Source organism: Parus major, chromosome 2, assembly GCF_001522545.3.
Source record: "Parus major isolate Abel chromosome 2, Parus_major1.1, whole genome shotgun sequence".
Classification (NCBI taxonomy): domain Eukaryota; kingdom Metazoa; phylum Chordata; class Aves; order Passeriformes; family Paridae; genus Parus; species Parus major.
Window position 1 is genome coordinate 108,773,182 of NC_031769.1, and position 26,689 is coordinate 108,799,870.

Consider the following 26,689-nt stretch of genomic DNA (forward strand, 5'->3'; position numbering starts at 1 on the left):
GCATGTCATACTGTCACTCTTGAAGGAAATGAGACAAGATCACTACATTATTTTGGTATCTCAAAATACTTTGGGAAGAAGTCTGGTCTCTGTTGAATTCAACAACAGTGAAATATTCATGAAGCAAAGCTACCACAGTGAGCTTGCTTGTCACAACTAGCCCACTTCAGAGTGGTTTACCATTTCTTAGCATTCAAGCTGAATCTACTACTTGGCAACAAAATTTTACAAGTGAACATACCAAATTAGCTAGCAGGTTTCAGTGGATGAACACAGAGTCTGTTGCACCCAAACCAAATACTTACGCTTTTTTGAATTGAAGGAGCCTCAATCAGTAATGAATGAGCTTTTTACCTTCATCCTAGACCTGTCAGCCTTCTAGAAATCAACTTATGGTCAAAGTACTTGGTGCAAGCCTCCCAGCTCAGCTGTGATTGCTGACCTATTATAATTAAAGATGTGTTATCAACTGTCCAGCTTTTGGCTGGGATAGAGTTAATTTTCTTCCCAGTAGCTGGTGCAGTGCTGTGGTTGGATTTAGAATGAGAACAATGTTGATAACACACTGATGTTCTAGTTGTTGCTCTGTAGTGGCCAGGGATACTTCAGCCTCTCATCCCACCCCAGCAGGGAGCAGGCTGAGGGGCACAAGAAGCAGGACAGCTGACCCCAGTTGAACAGAAGGGTAACACACACCATATGGCTCCACATAAAACCTGAGGGAAGGAAAGAGGGGCAGCTGGCTAGGACCACTGCTCAGGGACTGACTGGGTGGTAGGCAATTGCACCCTCTTTGTGATGTTTGCCAAATCCTGAAGTTATGACTGACGTGAATGCTTCTCATTTTTGAAAGGATTTTCAAAGGTCTTAGCCTGAGATCTGCTCTCTGTTCAATGGGTTCCATTCCCTTCCCCATTCAGGAGTGGCCCCAAATAACTTTTATCACAGCCTGGGACAAGATCTGCATAATTTGTAGGTAGCTGTTTCTGATAGTTCATGAATATAAATTTAGTGAAGAAAAATCGTGCCGTCTCAAAAAGTGTCAAGTTGAGTCTTGACTCAAGTAACTTCAGACAAACAGCTCTGGGTCTGCAGAGTCCTTTCAGCCCCTGGTGCTCATCCAGGCACCCACCTACAGATTTCTGTCATCATATTTTGCCATTCACACTGTATTACCATAACAATGGCATCCTCTTATTGGTGGGGAGCAAGAGAAGCCTAATATAAAGTCAGTATCCTTGTTAGTATTCTCATTTTCCCCTACAGAAGAATATAAAAAAGTGTCCTTTTATAGTAGCAAGGATGGGCAGATGGCCCTTTTTAAGCAAAGATCAATTTTCACTGCTTTATATCCTAAAAATGTACCATCTTAGCACAATGTACAGAGAGACAGCTAGTAACCACATTTCTCTCTCAATTTCTTGGCAGTGGAATTCTCTTTCAGGTTCTAAAATATCAGCCTGAAGTCCCAGTGACAGTGACACTGGGACAAGCTGCCTTAGGAAGAGTTTTTGAACTACCACTGCAGCATCCCCAAGCTGCCCACAATACCTAAGCTACATCATACTGCAGAGATTTTCCAAAAAACTTCTCAGCCCAAAATCATAGGGAATGCAGCACCCAGCCAAAAAGCCACTGGGAATGAGAACTTTTCTGTAGCAGCATCATACAGGACTCATAAGAGCCCTCTCCTAGGCTAATGAGCCAAGAGATTGGATCCTCTGGGATGCCATCCAGAAGGAACATAGCAGGCTTGTGGAGCAGGCCAGTGTGAACCTCATCACACTCAACAAGGTCAAGTGCAATGTTCTGCACCTGGGTCAAGACAACCCTCAATATCAATATGGACTGGGGAATGGATGGATTAGGACTGGAAAAGGACTTGGGAATACTGGTGGATGAAAAACAGGACACAAGCCAGCAATGTGTGCTTGCAGGCCAGAAAGACAGACACATCCTTGCCTGCCTAATGAAAATTGTGGCCTCCTCTGGAGTTTCCCACACAAAGAACACATTGAACTGCTGGAGCAGGTCCAGAGGAGGGCCACAAAAATGGTCAGAGGGCTGAAATACCCCACTTATGAGGAAATGCTTAGAGAGTTGGAGTTGTTCAGCCTGGAGAAAAGAAGGCTCTGGAGCAGCCAGAGCAGCCTTTTGATACATAAGAAGGATGGAAAGTGATTTTCACCAAGGTCTGCAGTGACAGGACAAGGGGGAATGAGGGCAGTGATTTTAAACTGAAAGAGGGTAAATCTATATGGAATATAAGGAAGACATTTTTTTACAATGAAGATAGTGAGGCACTGGAACAGATTACCTTGAGAAGCTGTGGATGCCCCATCTCTGGAAATGTTCAAAGCCAAGTTGGATTGGGCTTTGAAAGTTGTCCCTGCCCATGGAGAGAGGTTGGACTAGATGAGTTTTGAAGGTCCCCCAACCCAAACCATTATTGATGATATGACTCTACTGGAATGTAAATGATTTAGTATCTGAATATTAAACTTTAGTCAATAACCACATGGTAATTTTTTAATTGACTATGATTTTAAGCCCTTTATCACTATTGTTTGTAAGGCAGCAGAATGGCAGGGAGGCTAAATGGGATATGCTGTCTTCATGACACCTAAGTGCAAACAAGAGAGTGGATTCATGCCATAGAGATTTTCCCCCAGTAGCAGAAGAAATCCCAACTCTATACACTGTAAACAAACAATACTAATAGTAAGTTTTTTAAAAGGAGAAATCATACGATTTTATACTGTACCACTGAGAAAAAATTTCCAACTCTGTGCTAGATATTAAGCATTTATATTAAATCCCTAATTTTATTTCTGTTTTTATTTATTGTTTAAATCAATTAATACATGGTTTAGTATAGCCTAATTAGATTGGATGGAGGCATTAAAAAATAGCCTGTGCCTCTTATTATTAGAGACTAGCGCTGTGAGTTAGGCATGCCTTGTAGCTTGCAATTTTCAAATATCAGGTGCAGCAAATGAACATTGTTAAGGCTGCCCGCTGGCTAGGGCAGTAAGAGCTTTTCTCAGCTAGAAGCTATTTCTCCACAGAGCAAATCCTTCCCTTCCTACTACAAAATATGAGAGGAAATAAATAGGTCAAGCTCATGTTGCTAAAGCACTGTGAGCTGGGAACCACAAATAAAATTAATTTGAAACAGTTAAACAGAGACATGTTTGAAATATTAATAATACTTATTCCTCCTATTTTCCAGTTTTTTTGCACTCTTTTTCCTGTTATAAGAACTTCACTGTGCTGTGAGTGAGCATAAAAGGAAACAGCACCAAGAGCTGATTAGCAACCCTACAATAACAAAACAGCAGCCTCGCAGGAAAAAAGGAAAAATTATCTGATATAAGTTTCCAGGGGAGCATTAGGAAGATCTTTAATTCAAGTTCTTTTCTGGAAAACCTTGAAAATTCAGTAACACTGCTTCTTTTTAATTAGCTACTGTAATTTACCTCCCTGCTGAGTCAAGAAAAGCAAGACAAACATATCTGTGTGCTGGATCCTTTTCCCAGCTCTCCTTACACCATAGTTGGCTAACTACAGCAAAGATGCACTTACAAAGAAGTTTTATACATATAGTCACAATAATTAGAACTCTTACACTGTGTTTCCAGACATCATTAGAGAAAGGAGCAAAAAATTTTGCATAGAATATCTTTACCCAGACTTGGGGAAATTACCTGAATTATGTGGCACAACGTAAAGTTTCTATTCACAAAGCAGTTAGTAATTTTACAGCCTTTCCAGCTCCTTTGTGCTCCTTTGTTCAGTAGTGAAAAAGAGATTTAAGAGGTAATTTGAGTAGAGGTAAAAAACCATTTCTGCACTCTGTTGTACAACATTTGATTTAGTCTTGACAATGGAAAGGGGTCAACAGACCCAGGCATTCACAAGTTGCATGGCCTCAAGCAACTAATTTCTCTTTTCACCTGATATTTTTTAATGCTATATCATGCAACATGACATCATTCTTGGCCAAAAAGAATGGGAATTGGGGTGGGGTACATGTCCTAAGTAGCCATTGCCTGGGAATAGGCTGGGCATCACATCCCCTGGTGGGAAGGGATAAAGGATTACCTCTGCATCCCTTTTTCATTCTTCATTTACTCAGCTTGACCCAGTTTTTCCCCTCGCTTTTGCTCTTTGGATGTTTTATCCTGTGCCACGGTGCGGAAGGAGTGTGAGGGTGGACAGGGACTTACCTGCCAGCCAGGGACAGCCCACCACAGCCTCAAGCTGTTGCAGGCCATGGATGTGTGTTTAGAAATCCTTGCTAGAGGCTTGCTTTATTCTTCTGGCCTGCTATATCCAGTACACCTTTATCTCTTTTACACATGATTCAGAGACAGACTAAAAGACTGTGAACAACTGATCTTGTCCAGCACAGACATCTTATGTTCTTACATATTTAATCCAGTAACTACATGAACTACGTTGCTTGATTTCCCCCATTATTTCAAAATTCTTTTTCACATATTGTTTTTTTTTAATAGTGGGTGGAACCTGGACTAGATCCTGGCCTCAGGATCTATGAAGATCAGCTTTTCTTTATATAGAAAAACATGTAAACATGTCTTCCTTATGAATGCCTCACAAGCCTTTCAAAGCCAGATTCAGAGGAGCTTCAACGAATTTATGGAGAGCTACACAGTGCTAGACACTCTGACAAAATGAAATTGCTCATTTTCAGTGGAGTTTTACCAACAAAACCTATCTCCACTTATACTGTGTTCAGCAGGGACTCAGGCCATTACAGCAAGAATATCTAGTCACTTAGTGTAACTCTGTTTTCCAATTAGTTTCATAGTGCCAGTCACATACATGTTCACCTGCTTTCCCTCATTCAGAAAATTTATTCTCTGTAGAGAATGGACAGCTTTACAAGTGTCAAATACTTGCTTACCTCTGTGCACTCTTTCTGCAGCTTCTGATACTCACCATGGCTGGTATGGTGGTGGTATCCTTCAGTGACAGGAAGCAAGGTGCCAGTCTGAATAAAAACGTTTGACCCCAGATCTCTTTTCGCATGTTCTGACTCCAGTTTCCCAGCAGGCATTGAAAGCAGTAAACCACTTTGATTAGTTGATAAGCTAGCCAGATTGTCCACTCTCACAACCCAAAGTTGCATCTAGAGATATTACCCACAGCTGTCCATGAAAACTACCCTGGAAATCAGGGAAAGAAGAATGGATGACTGGCTTGTCTTCCCAGTGAGTATGTAAGCCTGAAGAGGCTCAACACACTCAGACCATGGTCAGGTTTGGCACTTAACTCTGTAGGGAAGTTTATGGACATTATGACATTTTTCCACCAACCCTCCCAGCCTGGCAATCCCCTGGAGGCTAGAGGTCTGACAGGACCACTCACAAAGAAACTCCAGTTAATTGGGAAGATGTGAGGCTGTCTCAAGAAGGACCATCACCTGCACTGGTGAAGTTCTGTAGTGAGACATGCACCAAACTTCCACTAGTTTAATAAAGATATTGAGTATAAGGGTGATGCTTTTCTGAAGGCAGCCTTAGGCAGTCATAATCAGTGGACACATCCATGCTGGTAGAAACTGGCCTTATCTTAACAGCAATATTTAGGCTGAGGTAATCAGGCCCTTGTTACAGAAGATGAGGATGAGAGAAAGAAATAACCCTGAGGTTGTTGTTGGGTGCCCGAACAAGATGTTCTCCCTTGTATTTTTACTGCCTTAGAAAGTTTAAAGAAGACACAGAGTAGGTGGCTCTGAGACCTGGATTCAAAGGGGACAAGGGGTCAAATTTAGTTGCAATTCTTGGATCTAGATTTGCACACACAAAAATGGACAGAGCTTTATGGTCTCTCCTTCACAGGATGGGTCTGAATTTCAGTTCCCTCTTAGAAAAGGAAATTAAAACTATAATTGAATCTGTGATTGTTCTAAAGAAAAAATTAATAAACTCACTATTTAGGGGTGGAAACAGCTCTAGAATAAAACCTCCTATCTGTCTGATGGAATTGGTATAGACAAACCACTTGAGGACACAGTTACTGTTAAGTATCTGTATGAGACTTTAGAGGACATCAATTGCTCCTGTGATTGAAGAAGACCCTAAATATTCCAGAGGAGGCACCCAGAAGAAGAGGATGTGTGTAGAAGACATATATTAGAAGACATGAGAACAATCAAAGCAGGCTGGGAATGGAGCTGGAAAAAGGGGAAACTAGTCATGGGCCTTGGAGGTTGTATGGTGACCCCAAGCTTTCCTACTTCTCCCTCAAGAGAAAGAGTAATTGAGGGAAAAGAAAGAGAAGTCAGAATAATTAATTAAATTTCTTACCTCCTTGTCCTCTAGCTTCTTGTCCTTACCTGGATTTAGCAAAAGAGCTTGAAAAGTGGTGAGGCTGCTCATCTGAGAAGGATTCCTGGCTGGCAAACAGCCTCTTGGACAAACTGCTGGTTGCTGCTTAGTTGGCAGTGCAAGGCACACTGCCCTGAACAGCAGGACCAAGGAAACTTGAAAACCTAGGCAGAGCTGCCACTCTTGTCTGTGGAAGATGTACACCAGAGCTTTTTTTGTGTGAGGACAACACAGTGAGCTGGCACAAGGTACCTGTCTCATCCCCTCCTGACATGCAGGAGACTGGAGAGAGTGTAGATATTTGAAAGTGGAAGAGAGGAAAAAGGCTCTTGAGTCTGAAGGGGCTTTTGAATTCCTGGTGAGACAAAAGCTGAGGCAACCTCACATCTAGGGCAGAGATGAGAGTTAGGCTTGTAGGGGCATGGGGAGATGATGTTAGAAACAAACATACCTCCCAAGTGATGGGCAACAACTGGTAAGGATTTGCAACAATATTCTCATATCCAAGAACAGGGGCCTATAAAAAGACATCCAATAGTTTTTTAAGAACAAATGTAGAGTGGGAAAATGGTCTTCTCTCCAGTCAACTTTAAATTATATACGCTAGTTACTCAATCCTACTGGATTGACGCAGTAATATTGAGAAACAGTGTTTGAGGGGCTGCGTGAATTGGACTGGAAGGCCCTTTTCCCTGTTTAAAAACCATAATAGTTGTAGCTTTAAATGCTATTCAATTTAAATGTTATAATGTTTCACAATCATGTATTTAAACACAGAAATCTGTTTATTTACCCAAACAAAACAGAGGAAATGATTCCAGCCCTCAGGTTTTGAATTCTCATTTAAATATGTGAACATGAGTCCACAACTTAGAGATGTTTGTGTATCTATGTACCTCCAAAATACTCATATTTCATAGGCTTTTTCACATTAATATTCACCAACAGTATCACAAAAGTTCTTTTTCTTTTACATAACTGTAAGCAACAGTAATTCTAGAAACACTAGAGAAAAGAAAAAGCATAGCAATGTCCACAGTTACAAGAAAAAGTGCACATTACTTGGTCACAATCACAGTCATTACTTGGAAAACTATATGTAACAAGTAGATATAAAATATCACTGATGCCTTAAACTCATTGTCAAAAACGGAATTACATAAAATTTTGTACATGAAATAAGGCAAATTTAGGAATGCACAAGAAACTTGTTATTCAACAAAAGCTAAACAACGGAACAGATAGTACAATAAGCATAAACTAAAGTATCTTTTTCTATATACTTAAAAAGAAGCCTGCCATAGTGCACAAAGAAAACACCATTAATGTGTAATCAATATTATAAAATAAGAAATAGAGGGGTTGGGAAGAGTGGGGAAGGGGAGAGAAGAGTATTATTATAGTTGCAGCTGCATCCACTTACAGTTTTGTACAGGTTTTAGCTAGGCCTGGGAATTATACAAATTATACCAGAAGTGTCAATGACCTTCCTTGGTAAGAATTTTGTTTAAATTAAGGAAAAAAAATAAATACACACAAGAGTGCAAATTTTCAGATTGTCACTTGCAACCTCTTAACATTCATCATCTACATCCAATCACAACTAGAGGGACTTGTATAAGACAGCAGCAGTGATCATGGAGTCAGATGAGCTCACCGTAAGAAATCAAATCATCTTTTTTTTTCTCAATGATATGTCTTTTTTAAAAAACACTCAACTCTTTATTAATTGCTAATAAAGCTGCAATATATTACAGAATGGAGTTGAGAATGGCATGAATGCAGGAAATGCATACTTCCTTTGGAAGGTATTCCATAGATGACAATTTACAGTACACAGGGGAGGAAATTATCCAGCATCAAGAGTTACTCATTGTAGAAAGAATATGAAGTTGGGGAGAAGGGCACAGCCAGGGATTCAAGAGAGGAAGGGGGGACTTAAAATAGCTCCTCAAAACATTTTCAGGACCAGTGAAAAAGTTTACCAAAGTAAAAATGAAAAATCTTGAATGGAAACAAAAATCTTTTGTTTCGTTTTTTTTATAAAAATTACATTTTTTTAAAATACAAGATCCTTTTAATTGCAATTGTGCCCTGTAGCAACAGGACATTTGGCAATGTTTTGCCATATACTGCAGCTTTAAGTCCAATGAGTCAGTATCACATTCCACTAATATTGCACTTGGATCTTGAACCACTTGTTTTAAAAAAACATCACAGCATCTTCTGTTTCCTCCACTTGTTAGAATGAGTTAATTTCTAGCCACTTTTTCGATATTTATGCTGACACACTAAAACAAAAGCAATAGGCTGGACACAGTAAAGTACCTCGGAAATACCAGAGGTCGAAGTTCACTTGAAGCACCTTAACACATCACTTTATGGATCAAGAACAGTGTGGCATTATGGTAATTAACTCTCCTAAAAGACTGTGCAGTAACTGAAGTGTGTGCTCTGGGAAATCAAAATGTCATTAGTGGAAATTCTGAGATAAGACCAGGCCGGTGTGAAGGTCACATGACTCAGTTCTGCTGCAAAATAAGGTTTTCAAGTTCATCTGCAGAGCGCAATAAAAACGCGGCTGATTCTCGGTACCCTGCCACAAGCTGCCTCACTGCATTGATTTCAGTCGGACTCAGCTGCGGTCTGGAGCTGGAACTACTGGAGGATCCAGAGCTGGTTGCTAACTGCCTCTTCATACTGAGATCTGTTGGACCTGCAGACAGCAAAGGGAAAGAAAAGAAGCTTCAGATCTGCTGCCAGAGACGTTTCACAGGTTTGTAGATACAAATGCAGAGCAGTAGGACCTGCTCTCAGTTGCAAGTAGCAGAAATAAGCAATAAGCATACTGTTACCAGTCACCTTGACAGGAACCACAGCAATTTATATTTATGTATCACAGACCCCACTTACAGAACATGAGGGGCAAGTCCACTGCCAGCAGAAAATTACCCTCCAGGGGCATGTTCCAACAGTGTGAGCCACTTGCACCCCAAGCCCTGCCCTGGGATCTGATGATGGCGATCAGGCAGAAGGTTCATCTCCTGTGCCTCCCCCCAGCTCCAGCTGCCATCATAGACTTCATGGCAATATGCACGCTTGCAATTTTTATCACAGAAAATCCAACTTATGTTCTCCAGACAGCTATTTTCACATTTTATGCTTCAATCAGCATGTGGCCAGATTGAATCCCTTGCAGACGTAGATAAATGGTCATACACATGACTTGCCTGACGCTGTCTGATCACTTACATAAATAGCTGCTCATGAATGAGATTAGGCTGGTGACAATCTGGCTGCCACAGTGAGGAGCACACTATCATCTGTGAGGGCTGCATACAGCTGGCAACACATTGCAGGGATCTTGTAAGGCCAGAACACTGACAAGAGATTCTGAAGCAATCACCATGCTGTTGTACTGGCAGCTCACAGCAATATGCTTAGCACTTTTCTTCAAAAAATATTCTCAAGACCATGAATACTTCATAAAGAAGACAGCATTCCTGAAGGCAGTCTGCAGGTTACTGTGACTGGCAAAACATCTGCCATCATGAACTTTGGCTTTGTGTGGAATTTCTCTGGCTGTTTGATCAGTTATTAACCAGCTAAGATGCAGCTTTAATGAAGTGTTTGTAATTTCCACTTAACACATTTTTTTCTTCTTCCTGGAGTGTAAATTTGGACAGGCAGAATTGGACTGAGGATTTTTTTTAACATCTATAGAAAAATATAGGTGGCAACTATACTTATTAAACAGCATATTTTGTGTAAATCTGGGAAATACTGGTCTCTCATTTTGACAGTGTAGCAAATTAGTACTTCCAGCAGGCAGAAGATGAGGGTAGACTGACCCTAATCTTAATACTCTCCTGGAAATTGGAATCAAGCTATCCAAAGCAAGGCATCTTGCTTTCCTACAAGAAGAGTGTCAAGTCTCCAATTTGATCAGGACAATATATGTCAATGCCAATGTTTTCCAGCAAAGACTGGAATAATATTAAAATTTAGCATATTCAACTGTAGAACACAGAACACACTAATCTATACTCTAGAGGTTCTCCTAAATAATCCCACAAAGTTTTTAAGATTTAAAAACATGACTCACAATCATAACTACTAATGGAAAGAGATGTCTGATTTTCAGAAGCTGAAAATGTGGTCATAAACCTTATTTAATTTTCTTTCTTATATGTCTGTGCAGCAGTACAGGTGTGACCACAAAAAAATGTGGAGATTTCCATGTCCCTACAAAAACTAAAGTTAATGAAGAATCTCCCATTGAGTGAATAAAAGCAGAGCTGGGATTATGAAAAGAAACTACTCAAACAGAAAGGGTCCTATTAGATCTGATTTCCTGCTACACCATTAGCATGAGCAGCACTTACGATTTGTATTATCTGGTTTTACAGTGGTATAAATGAACTGACTTTTAAATTATTTCCAGTGTACAAAGGATAAATTAAGCACAATTAGCTCAGTGAATTTGCTTTGGTGTGACCGCACTCTGCAGGAAAATGATTACTGTGAAGAAGCTGAGAGGATATTTTAATAAAATTTTAACACAGCACAGGGAAGAATGGTATACCAATCATAACGCCAGTTGGGCTGGATGTTTGTAAGAAGCCATTAAAGACTTCTGTATTTATTGAGGCACTAGTGAAAAAGCTGCCACTTTTGAGGGCATTGTGCTCCATATGAACGTACTTTAACTTTTATGTTCTTTCCTTTACTTTCATTCATGTCACTGCCAAAAACACTCACACAAACACACACACACACACACAAGCAATATCTGGCAGAACAGAGTTTCTGCAGGAGAGCATATCATTGTATGAAATGTAACTGAAAGGCTTTTCTGATTGGTAATCCAGATTTTAAGTGAAAGAATAGGATATCAATTTGTGTCACTCATAAGTAAAATATACATGGAAATGTTCTTGGTCATACTTCTCAGGTTTTCCTTACACAAACTGATGGTGCACTGCACTGAAAGGAAAACTGGAAGACCAAACGTCCATAATGCACAAATCAGAAGAAGTCCTTACAAGTCTGTAGAGTCACAGTTATTTACACTGTCTGACGATCTGGCTGGCTCTGTATTCCTAGATGTCTGGATTAACTTTCACTAAGAAAGTTCCTTAATTGTTCAGAATATTTATCTTTGCATCCTGAAGGTACTAGAAAAAGCCAGATGGCAGTGTGCATACACAAAGGACAATTACAACCCAGAAATCCTCTTGGTCTGGGAGATTTCTGTTGTATCAGGGATCTTGTATACATAGAAAATAAGATATCTCAGATTTTAACATACTCAGCATCTTCAAACTACTTGGTGGGTTTATTTTTTTTTATTTCTATTTACTAGAAAAATGGTATTTTACTTCATTTCCCTGCTCCTGCCTTGTACTTAAGAACTCACAATGCTGTCCTCCTTCCCCCTCTAAGAAAACTCCTCTGAGGAAAAAAACCAAAGGAATATACACACAGAGAGAAAAGTTTCATAGCAATGATTTTGGGACAGTGAGGACACCCATGCCTTTTCAGGAAGGGAAGCTGACAGAGAACTAAACAGGAAAAAAAAAGTCATGCTTCATGTGAAGGAAAGGATTTTAGCTCTTTTAATTATGTTATGTGACCCCCTACATCTCACCTCTAAAGTTTACCTATGACAGCCCAAACTTTATATCTGGGAGAACACCTCACTCAGAGATTAGTCCCAGGATGTGTTATATTGGTCTCAGCTTTTAATAGCTATGATAGACACTCTCTGGCAGTAATAGGGATTCTCAAAGGTTGGCCAGGCTACTAAATATTTGTAGCTTCAGCAGTCATTCCCGGTCATTTAAAAACTAAGGAGTAATTCCAACCTATAAGTGCATTCTTGTACTTTTATTCAAATCAGCTACTGAAACACGGAAACCTAAACCTTACTCATACCTACCATCTCTCTTTAATCAGAAAAATAAATTACAGCTATTCTGAAAACTTAAAATAGCTGGTTAAAAACACTTCATGTACATCTATCTCCAGAAGCCATCACTACAGGTTACTAAATCTAGAAAAAGCTGAACAGCTTCACCATCATGTCTTTTAATAACTATCTTTACTTTTTCTTTAGTGTATTTAACATTATTTATTAAGCTGCCAGTCCTCACAGGAACAAGTAAGTGTATACTTGTAAAGAAGGAAATCTGAATATTTTTGCAATGAATTTTGCAGTGTCAGGTTTCTCCAAGATGTTACTGCACATTTTAGCATACTGCTTCCTTTCTGGTGTACTTCAAGACTATTTAAAATCTTGACTGCAAACATTGCCAGGTTCCACAATGTCTGCTGATCAAGCAAAGATTAAGGATATATCACAGAGATTAAGAGATTTTTTCTTTCTCTTAGTGTATATTGCCATAACATAAAATTGTCACCTTCCATGATTTTATAACAGCACAGCATTCTCACAGGCAGTGGATTAAACAAATTGCTGAGACTGACCCTTTCTTTCAAACTCATTCAGAAGACTAAAGTATTGTTCTTCTGCCTCTTGTTTAGGCCACCTGATTGACACTTTAGCATGGGAACATTTTTGATTTACTATCCCTGAATAGTTACATTGACCTAATTTCCCATGTGAGGTGCAATTGTTCTTATTGGAACCACATCAGGCTGAATATGAAAACTCTAAAAACCCACTCTTCATGTGCTAGACAAACATTTATCAAATTAGCTGGTAGAAATGTCTGCCACTTAATACACTGTGGAACAAATGGCTTTTTCTGAAAATTACAAGACTTTAATGGAACTAGTTATTGCCTCATGCACTACTACTCATTAGCAATGTGATTTATATCAAATTCCAAAATATGGGTCAGATGTAGATGTGCTGATACTGATTGCTTAGACACTATCAACTGTCTCAGCAAAATTCCCTTAAGAATTGTATGTTGTCACTGGGTAGCTACCAATCTTATAATTAACAACTACTGAAAGAATAATAAATGTGTCAGTGACTCTCAAAATGGTTATCACTATTGTAGATAATGATGTAGAATAAAAAATAATTTTTAAGAGCTTTATGTGCTTAAGTAACTACATGTTCATTAATAGCTAGGCAACCTTTTTCAACAGTGACACTTATTTAGTGAAAAATACATTTGCTTATGCTTTGAAATCTCTTGTGTATATCTTTTCTATTGCACCTATTTTTGTCTCCCATTTTTTCCCCATGAGTGGCTTTAGAGGAAAGGTTGGACTATATTCTTACATACTCCAATAAAACTAAATAGAAAAGAAACTATCAAAGCATGATACCTTTTCTTTCCAAATCAGATGTATTTATTGCAATAATACTTTATTGTGACACTATGTATCTGTCAATGCTTCTTTTCCTCCTGCCTTCAAACATAGAGCAGATGTGCCTAAAAGTATTGTTTCAAGTACCAGGAGAAGTCAAGAAAACAGGGACTGATGAATTAGACCTTTTAAGCTTCTTTCTCCCTTCTACACCTCTCCCTCTGGAAGACACATTTTCTGCTACTTTAGACAGCAGGAAAAAAATGCTGTCTTGCCTGAGGAAAGTGATATGAAAAACACAGAAATGCCTACAGCCATCATTCATTTTCAGTGATCAGGAAACACAGTGGTCTGTGATTAAATGATTATGTGAGATCCTGCCTATCCACCACAGGAGATTAATTATGTGGTGTACACTGTGTTGCCTGAACAGTTGTTGCCTCAGCTTTGAGCAGAGGTAGGAAAAGTCGGATACATCCACAGACATTCCATTTCCATCCCTGTGGTGGGAACAGAGTAGTACCTGCCTGTGCCACGTATCTGACAATTTGAAGAGGATGAGGAAGGAGGAAAGAGGAAGGTGGAGAAAGGTCTTAACAGAAAATTCAGACAGCATTTTCCAGCAAGAAATTCCCCATTGTCAAAATATAGGTCAAACCATTTAACTTCTCCCAACCCTACCTTTTGGGTTTTTAAATGGGATTAAACATACTGCCCCAGGTTCCTAACTCTATCACTCTTGACCTGTTTCTTCATGCTTCAGGCTCTGTCTTAGAGACAAACTGTTCTCTTTCCCCTCTCTCCACTTTGATGTCAGCAGGGTAGCACTGAGAACACAAAAGACTGTGCAAGAGTAGAGGTGTAAAGAAGACCTGGAGAGAAGAACCACAGCAAAAACCTCATTCAACCCTTCCATCCTGGCTAGCCAACCTGTGAGTAACCCGCTCAGCACTTTAAAAATGAGCTGCATTTTGTATATTCTCATCTGTCAGTTTTTTTCCCCTAGTTTGTCACCAAGAATGTCACCAAGTTTATCACCAAGTTTATCACCTCTATCAGTCATGCAAGTGCCAAGATTTTACAGAAGGTTACAATTTGACCAAATTTTTGGATGTGGAAAGGAGGCACCTTCTCTGCTGTCTCATGAACTAGTGGACAAGAGTTCACAGTACTCCTCTCCCTGCTGCAGATCAGCAGGGTCATGCTGATTCTTGCCGGTCACAACACCTGCTCTGGGACATTCCCCCAGCTACTCCCTTGTCTTCAGCAGGGCTGCACCATCTGGAGGACCAGGATGCAGAAGGACCAGGAAGGCTGACTGGCACATAGGTAAGAGGCCTGGCTAAAGCAGGGAACAGCTGGGAGGGCATAGCCTGTGGAAGGAGCAGCAGGGAGAGGTGAGCAGTGTGGGGAAAGTCCTGCAGCTACCACCTGAGGCCATCGTGGTCTGCAGGCCTGCCCGTGGAAGAGGAGGCTGAAAGGGAAGCCCACCAGGGCCAGGATATGCTGTGGTGTGAACATAATGGGATTAAGCCAAAGAACTCACCTGAGCTGGAAGGGGACTGGACGTTCGTGGTGCCTGGGATGCAGTGCTGAGTTGTGGCTGTGGTGGAGGTAGGCTGCACATCTGTGGAGGGAAACAGAGACATAACACCTTCTCTTACTGTGACATGAGCGCATATCCCAAATGGCCAGCCCAACACTGAGTCTGAAACACCCTCTTTTTACACATACAGAAGGAACTGACTGACATTTCTGGCTAGAAAACCAAGCAATGATGCAGAAAAAACAGTCCCAAATCACCTCTAGGCAACCCAGATATGGCAGCAGAAACATATTCCACAACTCTTATAGAAAATGGACTTCAGGAAATGAAACATCTGCAAGGATCATGAATCCAAGGAACCCAACATGACTTCAGAGAGTGATGACAGTCATCAGGAGAGGGCAGACAGCAACCACTGGACTGAAATACACATGGAGACAAGCCAAACCCACTCCCTCAGGAGACACTCAGGCAACATGCAGAGACTTCAACAGCTCCTGGTTGTATCAAGAGATATTGCCCCCAACATTATCCCCTGTCCTCACCCTTCTACCCTCAAGCTAGACATTTTTCTGAGCTTAGTCCAGGAATGATAGAGGAGGGACAGCTGAAGCCTTTGTGGCTGGCTGAGAGCTGGAAGGCAAATTTGCTTACATTCACTGAGCTATTGCACTTTGGAGGTTCTCCATTCAGTTCTGTAACAGGAATTGCATTAGCCTTAAAAAAAGAGAGCTGTGGAAATCCACCCTTCTCAGAGAGTACCTCTCCTTCACCATCTAAATGAATCAAATGCAACATGACCAAAGGCTTCTCCCCAGCCCATGTACAGGCTGACGGAGACTCTGTCAACCCACAGATTGCTTGGTGAATGTTTCCAGCCAAGCTGGATTAGCCTAAAATGTTTAAAAGGAGGGGGAAAAGACACCTTGGAGCTGTAAGACCAAGCCTTTTCCTTCTGTGATTTTTTGCCAGCCCATAATAAAGGAGGGGTCATTGCACAAGCTGCTACATTCTGTTTGCTCATATTGAGCAGTTTCAGGAAGTCTTGCCCCATGCAGTTGTGTGAGGAGCTAATTATGGCTCTATAATTAGCCATGTGGAAGGACAGACCTCCCCATGTGGAGGGAAGCACTGCAACAGCAGGCACAGAGAGGTCCCTGAGCCAGAGCCACCAAACAGTTGGGTGAACAGATAGCTAAGTGTGTAAGGTCAGAGTAGGGATGAACTTTATATGGAGGAAATAGCCAAATTAAATGACTCACAGAATACAAAATACATACATCAGCTGGACTACTAGACAGAGAGTTAATTGGACATTAATTACTACATTACTGTGGGGGAAGGTCCAGAAATAGGTAATCAAGCAGTGAGTTTTAGATAGCTATTGCAGCTATTGCAACTTCTTTTTTTTTCTGTTTTAGCAGATACAAAAAACCAGACTGTTTACACACACATTCTGACTGAGGTGCCTGTATGTTTTTACACTAGGAGAACATCTGTAAATGTGACACGAACATTTGATAGGTAACTATATTGAAAAGGAATTGCATTTTTAAAGTAGTTCTTAGGTCCTGAAAACAATTCACAAGTAAATATGCTGTCCTCTGGAGAAGTATCTCATTAACCATTTTAACAGCCTTGCATATGTTTGGAACAAGAGTCTTGAAACAGCCTAATAGCTGCAAACAAGGCTGCTCTGAGTTCTGTCAGGAGGGCAATGGTTACCCCTGCCAACTGCAACTCCAAAACACTTCTCTTGTCCACCCAGGGGCACATCAGAGAGGACTGACAGACCTCACTGGCCTCCAAGTCCTCCCATTTCTCCTGAGGGGAAACCAGAGCCAGCACAATTTACCCTTAATATCTGAGAGATAATTAGGTTGGCTCCTTGTTGGTTTTGTGTCAGTGAGACTAAGAAATGGATGAAGTTGCCTCTCCACAACTTTCCTAATGATCTTCCTAAAATGGCAAGTGGATCACAAATCACCAAAATCTAACTAGACTGTCAGCATCAACAAGTGGTTTCCAAGTCCTGGCACGAAAAGACTTTTGGTTCCTGGAGCTTAAGTACTTTGGCTCTTGGAGGATCCCTGTGGAGAAGACAGATGTCTTTGCACAACCTTCCAGCTGTGCCCAACCATAAGGGAGAAGTGCAATGGCTTATTGGTCTTTCAAAGTAAAAGGACATACAGACAAAATTGCCCAGTGCAAGTAAGGAAAGGCAAGGAAGAAGAAATGTTTGAGCACATATCTGTATACAAACCTGCCTCAAGCTTTAATTGTGAAAAAAACCCTGGAGTCCTCTATGTAAAAGGCACAAAGAAGATGTGGCTTCTAATCAGAAGGCAAGACCAACTGATAGCATTTAACTTCTACATAATTTTTGAAAACTGCATGCTGAAGCGACATACAATACTTTTGCCTAAACCCCACAATTCACTGCAAAATGGGAGTTATGAAAATGTATCCTATTACTAGAAGTTTGAAGGGAAAAACAAGTACACAAAACAGTTGTGATTCCTCACAGTTTAAGATTATATAAACCAGGACAATATTGATGGCTTTTGCTGACAAATAACACATGGGGAGCTTAATCCTACTCTTAGCTCAGTAAAAGGGCAATGCCAACTGTTTTCAGTGGGAACTGTTTCAGATCATCTCTGGACATAATGTAAAAGACAAATTTAAAGTTCTTGTGCATTTTCACAAAAAAAACCCCCAGATTTCCACAGCTTATCTTACTCTTATGAAAATATTTGATCAGAGACCATATTCAGTGCTTCACATGTGCTCTTCATGTGTGTGGAAACAATTGTAATCATCATACACCCTGAGTCAAAGACTTTTGACAACTAAAATATTATCTATTTAAACACTTTAGAAAACTTAACACAAATCATCCACAGACCTTTGAGAATTTTGGAGGCAGTGGGTGAGGAAAAAGATGTGACTGAAGGTCCCCAGCACACCACATTCCAATAACTCCTCGCAGGCTGCAGCCCTGATAGCATTTTGAAAATTGCTGAGCATGCCAAATGTAGAGGCTGTAGCTGAGCAATTATCATCTAGCCTAAGTCAGCCCCTCTACCTGAACTGACACTCTCGTCAGCCAGAGAGGGATCAGCCAGGGCAAAACCCCAGGGATTTTTCCATCCTCTGAGACATTTCTTTAAATACAGTCCTGGGAGTTGATAAAACCTCAGGCTTCCAGAGTAATTGCATTTTTCTGACAGAGAGACAATACTCTTTTTATCAAAAGGGTATTGCTCTGCATTTGTAAAAAATCAATACGAGGGATAATTTCAAACACATACTACAATTTCCTTACTTTTTTGTTGTTGTTAGAAAAGCATGCCAGTGTAAGAAAGGAATGTTGTCTAAATAAATTACACCACTTGTTTTTTCCAGAGGGACATATGACCTCATAGTGACATATATTTACCTTATCATTTTTAGTGTAGGGTATAAATATATGCTGATTTCTCATTTAAGACTTGGTATGCCAGATCCTTACTTGAAGTAAATTAAACTAACTGGTGAGTCCATGTAACAAATCTATGTCAATTCATTTATGTCATACAATATGGAGTTGAGTGTTTTGAAACTTGAGCCAAAAATATATTAATGGCCTCATTTTGTGTTCAGTGTAGGAGAGGACAGTAATGATAAGGTCCTATAAAGTTATGCAAACTGACTGAAGATTTAACCTGGCATTTTTTTACTCAGCTTTATTAGGGGCTTGTGGTTCAGTCTTGCCCTATTGTGTATTAGTCCCCTGAAACTGGAAAGAGACTAGCATGCAGGGAGCAAGTATTTTGCTCAGCAGTAGCTGTTTGCAGGATTGTGCTCCTGTTCATTATGTGATAATAGCCTATAGATACTGACCCCCATGGACTAGCTTTCTGTACAGTAGGGGGAAACACATCAGCACATATACACGCATCTCTGAGGCACAGTTTGTAAGGAAACTCACCACTGCTAGAAGCATCATTGAGATTTAGCAGCCCACCTCCCAGCCCTCTGTAACTATGGTAACTGTAGGTCCCATTGCCGTTGATGTACAACACCTCCTGCGTGCTGGAAACAGCTGATGTTGAGTAAGTGACCTGGGCTGGCTCCTGTTTGCACTGCTTGTCAGCTGGAGCAGCCTCATCCTGCAAGAAACAACAAAAGATTTGGAATTATGGTTACATTTCACCTTGCATCTGAAGGTCTTTTCCATTGTTAAGATCAGATTCTACATCTATTGCTTTCACAAAAGTACAATGCATGTTAAACAAGCACAGATATGTTTCTGATTGACCAAATATCACCATAAAAGAAACAATGGAAATAAGCAAAAATACAGATTTCCTAAAAATCTGAGAATATTAATTTATTTGTGCTCCACAAACCAACCATACTGTTTCTCAAAGGAGTAAATGTACCCTCTCACCCTGAAGAGCTCACAACCTTCTCCAAAGCTCAATTTTGTCCAGAAATAGCGGGAAAGGATAGGAAATAGCCATTTTCTGAGTACTGGAGTGATTCTTACAAGTCAGAGAATCATATATTTCTTGATAAGATAAACCAATATAGAATGCACCATCTACTTATTTTGAATGTATCAGTCTCAGAAATGACAGAAGGATTAGGGGAATGGAACAAAACTGCATTCTTATGTTTGGAGAAGTCTGAATGAGTGTCCTTCCCCACACAGGCCACAAAGTAGGGATGCCTCCACAAAAGTGACTTGAAATACTGTTGCTGTTTATACAGTACTTGTTTATACACCATGAGTTTTCCTCAACACTTCCTGTTTGCCTCTTTGATGATTGCATATTTAACAGAATTTAGCACAACAGGCCTTCAATTTTCCCTGAAAGGAAATGTTTCAGGTGAAAGTGTATTATTCCCCATCTGCACTTATTGTATCTACTGCTTAGAGTACCTCACCTCCACTCATGAACACAGAATGTCATGGTAGCAACTTTATTAATGACACAGGTGAAATAAAGAAAAGCATTAACAGAAGATTTAATGCATTTTAGTAGCTGGAAACTAAGGCAAAACTTCATGTTTTTAAGAGAGTTGGCCAAAGTGTTCTCCTAAGCATTTTCTTAAGTAATAATAATCTCAAATAAATGGCCAGAATTGCAATGTATTTTTTATCAGGAATTTAACTTTAATATCATTTACCTTTTATCTCCAAAGGTCATTGCTGTCTCTTATGAGAGAAAATATATTATTTTCTCAGAGAACATTCATAAGCTACACAGTAAAGTTCTATCTTGGCAACATAGCTTAACTCATCGTCCAAAATTTTAACACTCTCAAGACTCAGATGTTCTGCCTCCTTATGTCTAAAACGAAATGATGCTTCCTGCCATAGACTCACTCAGAGCCTCACTTTTTTCACAGAGCTCAATTGCAGAACTTCTGCCAATCTATCAAGGACTAAACTGTGTTCAAGGGGCACATTGCAAACAGGACTAACTTGTATAGCTGAGCAGAGATTGTCAGGACTGGTCTCCTTATCCTCGCTGTCTGGAGCCCACAGATTTGCTGACCCTGAATTCACATGTCCTCCAGAGTCCCTCTAGTGAGGGCACTGAAGCCCTAACTGGAAGTCTCTTGCAGAGCAGATGCACTGAGCTCTGGCAAAGCCCAGAAGGCAGAGCCTGGCTGGAGGATGCAGCAAGGATGCTTGGTGCACCTTGGTGCACACCAGCCCATGTGTTCCAGAGCACATGGCCAAGAAGTGGGAGACCAGAGTTCTGGCTACTTGTCTCAGTACATGGTGAAGAGGCGGAAAAAATTGGGATGCAGGGTCTCTGCTGGCTGTGGTGAGGAGGGGACCTGAACTCAGAGCTGCCATCTCCTAGCAACCAGGCTCCAAGCAAAACTGTGGTGGGAGTCAGCGCTGAAGCTGTGCCACTGTGCGGGAAGGCATGCACAATTCACAGGGCTACAGAGATAGCACAAGGAAAGGGAGCATGACTCAGTTCTCTCTCAGAAGTGCTGCCTTGGGAGGCTCCATTCCAGCTACGCCCTAACACAAAATCCACAGGAGGCTTTGAGGTCAGAAAGCCAAGGCTGGAGCTGAGCTACTGAAGGGGGATCCTTGTAAAGAACTAATCATAGCCCTACAAACACTGTGACATGCCATGGCATGGGGCTTGAGGTGAGTCTGGGCACTCCAGTGGGGAAGGCATTCTCAGGGAGGCTAAAGTTGAGGATGGTGCTGAGACCAGGACTCCTGGTTCTGCATATGAACTCTAGTCTCTTGGCCACCATGCAGAAGGAGGCTTCCTCTAAATATTACATATCTTTTTAAAGAGCTCACTGATCACCTGTCCCTAAATGATGAATAAGTTGCCATACATTTCAGACATTAAATCTGATCCTTAACTGTTTACCTTCATCTTCATGATAACTACACACAGAAATAGAGTAGTTTTCTTAAGCTTTTTCTGAGCAGGCTCAGGCACCGGCCCTACTAGCAAGATTATGAACCATTAGCTTGGTCCCAGGGGGTTAGGTGTTGCCTCTCATATATTCCTCTGGGATTTAAGCATTTTTTTGGAAATGTTTTCTACTTCAAAAGGCAAAGTTTTGCCATTTTTCCTTGCAGCCATACCAAGGATAAAGAATCCAATCTCTCTTTTTCTTGGGGATGGAGAATATGAGTATCATATTTACTTTTGTATACCTGAGATTCATTCTTCATAGATTCATTCTCCTCCTTCTTTTCACCTGAAATGCCTTTGATTTTAAAGTAATGTAGAAATTAACCATATTGTTATTCTGCTGAGAACTGAGATCTTTGAAATAGTCTTAGTTATTCAGCATTCTGTTTCTCCTGATATAATGTTTACACTGAAAAGGCTTATTTATTTAAAATCTTATTTAAAAAATACTTTAATTTCAAGGCAATCATCAGCAATTAACTAACCATTTGGTGACATTTTTGACCTAACTATCTGGAACATACACCTTTGTCATCATAACAATACACTAAACTTTTGAAGTATTAACTAACCATTTTAAAGCTATTTATAATCTACCTTTAATAAGAAGGTACAGATAAAACATTTGTTCATCTAGAATTTGACTCATACTATCTTAATTTAGTATATGCCAAAGGAAATAAATCATCCCTCTAACTATATTTCTATTATGAATTTATTTTGGAGGAGAAGCAATTTAAGTCTTGAGCACATTACCTGCAAAATGATTGAAATCAGAATATGGAAAAATACTTCTTAGGTACAAAAGCATGCTAAAATAAAAACTTATCTGTTGGCTTGAAAAGAGAAAGCATGAGGTCCTTACTGTGATCCTCAAGTTGATATATACCAGAGATATTTATGTCTCAGTTTTATGTCAAGGTCTGTACTGGGAGAACATTTTATTTTTCCCTCACAAAAGAGCAGATAGAAAAAAATTAATTTGATTTTATTTTTAATCAGGGAAGCAATTTAATAACCCTCTAAGGACAGTACATCCTAAGAAAATTTTCCATGAGCTGTTGCATAACCTGTATATTGAAGAAACCCTTCTCTGCTCTGACTGATGCTCTGAGCAGCAAATGAATAGTTTACAGAGGAATCACCATCCACAGCAACATGATGTTGGTGCAGATTGTCAGGACTGTGGTACAAAGAGCAAGGCTCACTGGCAGTTCCCAGCCTCTTGTTCCCCTGCCAGCAGAGGCACAGCACACACAACTCATTTCAAACAGTCTTCATGGAACCATCTTTAGCAGTGTCATCGATTACTTCTGTTCCCCATCTCCTTTACCACCTCCAAAATAACACAAAAAAGCAATAAACTGTTGAAATAAAAAGCCTTGACAAATCTGTGTTACATTAAGTTTTGATCCCTTACATGTCAGAAATTCAGTGTACTCCAGTTAAGAGAGAGCAGTACTATTGTCTTGGCTTCCCTGTTAGCAACAGGCATTGCTAAGATGTAAATGTAAATCCCATCAGGGAGAGTATGTGCAGATCAACTCACATGGCCAGTGCTAGCTCACCACAGAGCTAACAAAACTTCTGCAAAAAGAATATAAATTATAATGTTCCAAAAATGCAAAGATGGTGACATGCATAGACTACTGCTTTTAATAATGCAGTACTTCCCAGACTGACAAATCAATGACTCTGAGAATAAGTTTTTAACTGCCCCTGTGTCAGTGATATTTTTTTCCCCCATGAATTAGAAAGGAGACAGAAAGGCAAACACATTTTTGCCTCATATTTCTTGATACTGCCTCTTTTAATAAGTTAATCTGAAAAATGTGGATTGCTTGTTGTTCTTGTCCATAAACACTTATTTTAGAATATTACTTTGAGGTTAGAAAAACTCAAATGCAGATAAGTCTTTAAACAAATAAGCCTATTTGCATATGGTCTTCCACTTTTTCAGCATAAGAAAAAAAAATTCATTCACTTGAAAAAAGAAAGCAGGCTTTAATTTTTTTTTAGGTTACAGTAGCTTGTAATATGGCTTTAGAAGAAAGGAGATAATGTTTCATATATTTTTCTCATTTGAATCCCACTAATTTAATCCTACAATTTTTGAATCAAAAGTAAAATAAATAGAAACATATGATAAAACAACATAACACTTTTCAAAGCATACCAAATTAATCTTTACAATACTCTTGATAGATAGGACTTTTATCAGTGCTTTTCAGATGGTGAGATTCTGGCAACAAAGGTAACCTTAAGCTAGTTTCCTAGTATGTAAAGTACTTGAGTTCTGCAACCATAACAACATAATGAACTTCTCTTTGTGCAAATTCATTTTAAAAAACTCTGAAGTTTTTAACTGGGAACAAACTCAGAAATTATATCATGAGACACCCTGCTGTATCCAGAGGATTGTGGGGCTGGGAGTTTTCTTCCCATCTCAGCTTTTGCACAGAGAAGGGACTCCCAGGGTAAGCAGCCGTCATCATCTGCATGGGGCAAGGTATATAAAGGAGGATAAGCCACATGAAACCTGGCTCCCCCTGAAGGGCCCAGAATCTGGCCCCTTCTTAGACACCGATCTGCTGTTGCCTGGACCAGACTGTGTACACCTTGTGCTCTGTCTTTGCAAAATCCCTGAGACTTCACCCCATCCTCTTTGCCTCTTCAATCTCATCTTCTACCCTTCATCTCAGTTTCAATCTTCTTGCCTAGCAAATCCCAGTCTCTCCTTTCCAAACCAGTCTCGATGCCAGATACCTGAGCAGCTTCAGCAACTCAAGGGCTTTTGTTTCCTTGTTTGTATTTAACCAGTGTCAAAGCCACTGATGGTTCCATTTGAGATTTTTCTATCAGTATCCTAACCCCAAAAATCTTGTCCTACAAGGAGCAAAGCCAGGTTCTATTATTAGCCCTAGCAGCTCCTCATTTCAACTCACATTATTTCTCATTAATAGTATCCGATCCTCTTTCACCACTTTCCTCTTTAATCCACCTGGCCAGTTTCCACCACATTGCCAGCCTCAGCTCCCTCAAGCTCCTCATCCAACCCCATCTCATAACGTCACTTTCCTCTTGTCCCTTGTTTTCTCTGCTCCTGTCATCCCTCACCAGGCTCCAGCCCCAAAACTTTTCCCCTCCTTTCTGCACTGAGATCAGAATTTAGCAAAAATACTTTTTTTGCATAAGCATGTGCATCCAGTGTCACATCCTTGGTATAAAACTGACACCACTATATTGTCAAGAGCAAACACAGAGCCTTTTTTTTTTTTTTTTAAGGAATGGTAAATATACTTGAGGATCAAAATACCCTTACAGGATAAAATTTTCCTCATTCTTGAAAATGGCTGTAATTATCTCTGAAAGAGTTCAGCAGATGAAAGACATAGAGAACAGTAAATGTTATCCCTGCGGGCTGAAGGTCATGAAGTTATCATCAAACTGCACACCTAGTATTGTAATGGGAAATGTCAGGTAATCTCACTAAGTGATGATTCTACCAGCTGCTTGGATGACACACATCGTTCTAACAGAACACCGGATCTTTTATTAGTTTTAATTACATTAAAGTAACTCTCTAGTTTTTAACCCAGCTTTTAATTTTATGGCAAATATCCTGAAAGCCCAGACAGCTAAATGTTACTTTGGCATGCCACAGTAGGCTAAATTTTCCCTTAATTCTGCAGTAAGGCTGTTGACTCAGAGTGCTTAGCAATAGTGGAAATGGTATTTCTGCAAATGATGGATGTGAGTTTTCACTGCAGTTTTGGTTTCCATTGCACATTCTTTCTCCCCTCTCCAGTTGCTAAGGTTAGTGTTGGGATTACTACTAAATAAACTACACTAAATAAAGCCTGTTCAAGACAAGTGAGGTTTGAACAAAAAGAAAATATGCCTACATAATTCATAGTGTCATAGACCTACTTAATTTCCTAAGTTTGAAATCCTAATGAAACTACTCAGTAGTCCTTTGCATTGGCTGACCTTCATATCTAAAGTACTGAATATTTATAGTCATGTAAAAGGACTTCCTTTAATATTGTAGATTGTGCTCTTACAGCTGTAAGCTCAGCATGGAGACAATGTAAAGCAAGACCAGAAGAACTTCTGTACCCAAAAGCTGATCTAAGAAAAGATACTATCTTCCCCAGAAAGCCTTATTTCTCTTACAATGGAATGAACAAAAGCCAAATTTTCAGTTAAGTCAGCATTCAAAAGTTTCAGTATTCACAGTAAATAAAGCAAAGAATTTGCTTCAGCCTCTGGATTTGCTCACAGAAATGTTAACCCATGTGACCTGTTTGCCATATAGCATCATACCTTCTTACCTCAAAACAATTTTGAATAAAATTCTATGAAATTTCCAGTTCTTATGTTGAGGGATTATTAATAAAAAATTAACATCTACTTGAAATTTCAACTTTCTGTACTGGACCCATAGCTGAAACCTGAAAATGAGTGCTAAAATCTTATAGTCTCTTTAGGAAAATACTTAAAATATAACACAGCACTATTTTATTTAAGGGGAAGAGTTCTCTGATAACATTTCAAGACTTATACATATATTTATATTTATCACATAATATCTCTCCAGGGTATTTCTCCATCTCTCAGGCTATTCTCAGTATTCCTTAAAATGATGCATCTATTGACAGTCCCATAACCTGGTGTCCAAAACCATCAGTACAAATAAATATAAAAAAATAATTGCATCCTTAGACAGATTCCTTCCCCTTGAATTTTAGTTGTCCTCCAAAACAGCATTGCAGGGAAAGGCACTAGATTTATGGCTGACATCTACTTACAGCCAGCAGAAAGACCCTGGAGATTTTATCCAGAAGTACTTAACATAAATTTGAGCAAGCTGGCTAAAATGAAACATAATCTAAAGTTCAAATAATATCACAGAACTCATGCCAGATATTCTTCAGACTGGGAAATGTTTTGATAATTCAGGAGTGGACTTAGCAGTGAAATCAAGAGGGACATAATTGCTGTTCTCGGGTTTGCACACTATTTCTCCTCTTGCAAGGAGCAGCTGGGGG

At 39.8% G+C, this 26,689-nt stretch overlaps 1 protein-coding gene across 2 annotated transcripts in view; it reads right to left on the reverse strand.

Annotated features, from left to right (window-relative positions):
* Positions 1–7,122: 7,122 nt before the first annotated feature.
* NOL4 (nucleolar protein 4) overlaps positions 7,123–26,689 on the reverse strand; it is a 192,201-nt gene continuing 172,634 nt past the window's right edge. For both annotated transcript variants that reach the window (XM_015620223.2, XM_015620221.2), the window contains 3 exons: positions 19,163–19,343; positions 15,190–15,270; positions 7,123–9,072 (listed from right to left, as the gene is read on the reverse strand). In XM_015620223.2, coding sequence (XP_015475709.1) covers positions 8,879–9,072; positions 15,190–15,270; positions 19,163–19,343 — 456 coding nt within the window. In that variant the 3' untranslated portion in view covers positions 7,123–8,878. The remainder of the gene's footprint in view (positions 9,073–15,189; positions 15,271–19,162; positions 19,344–26,689) is intronic.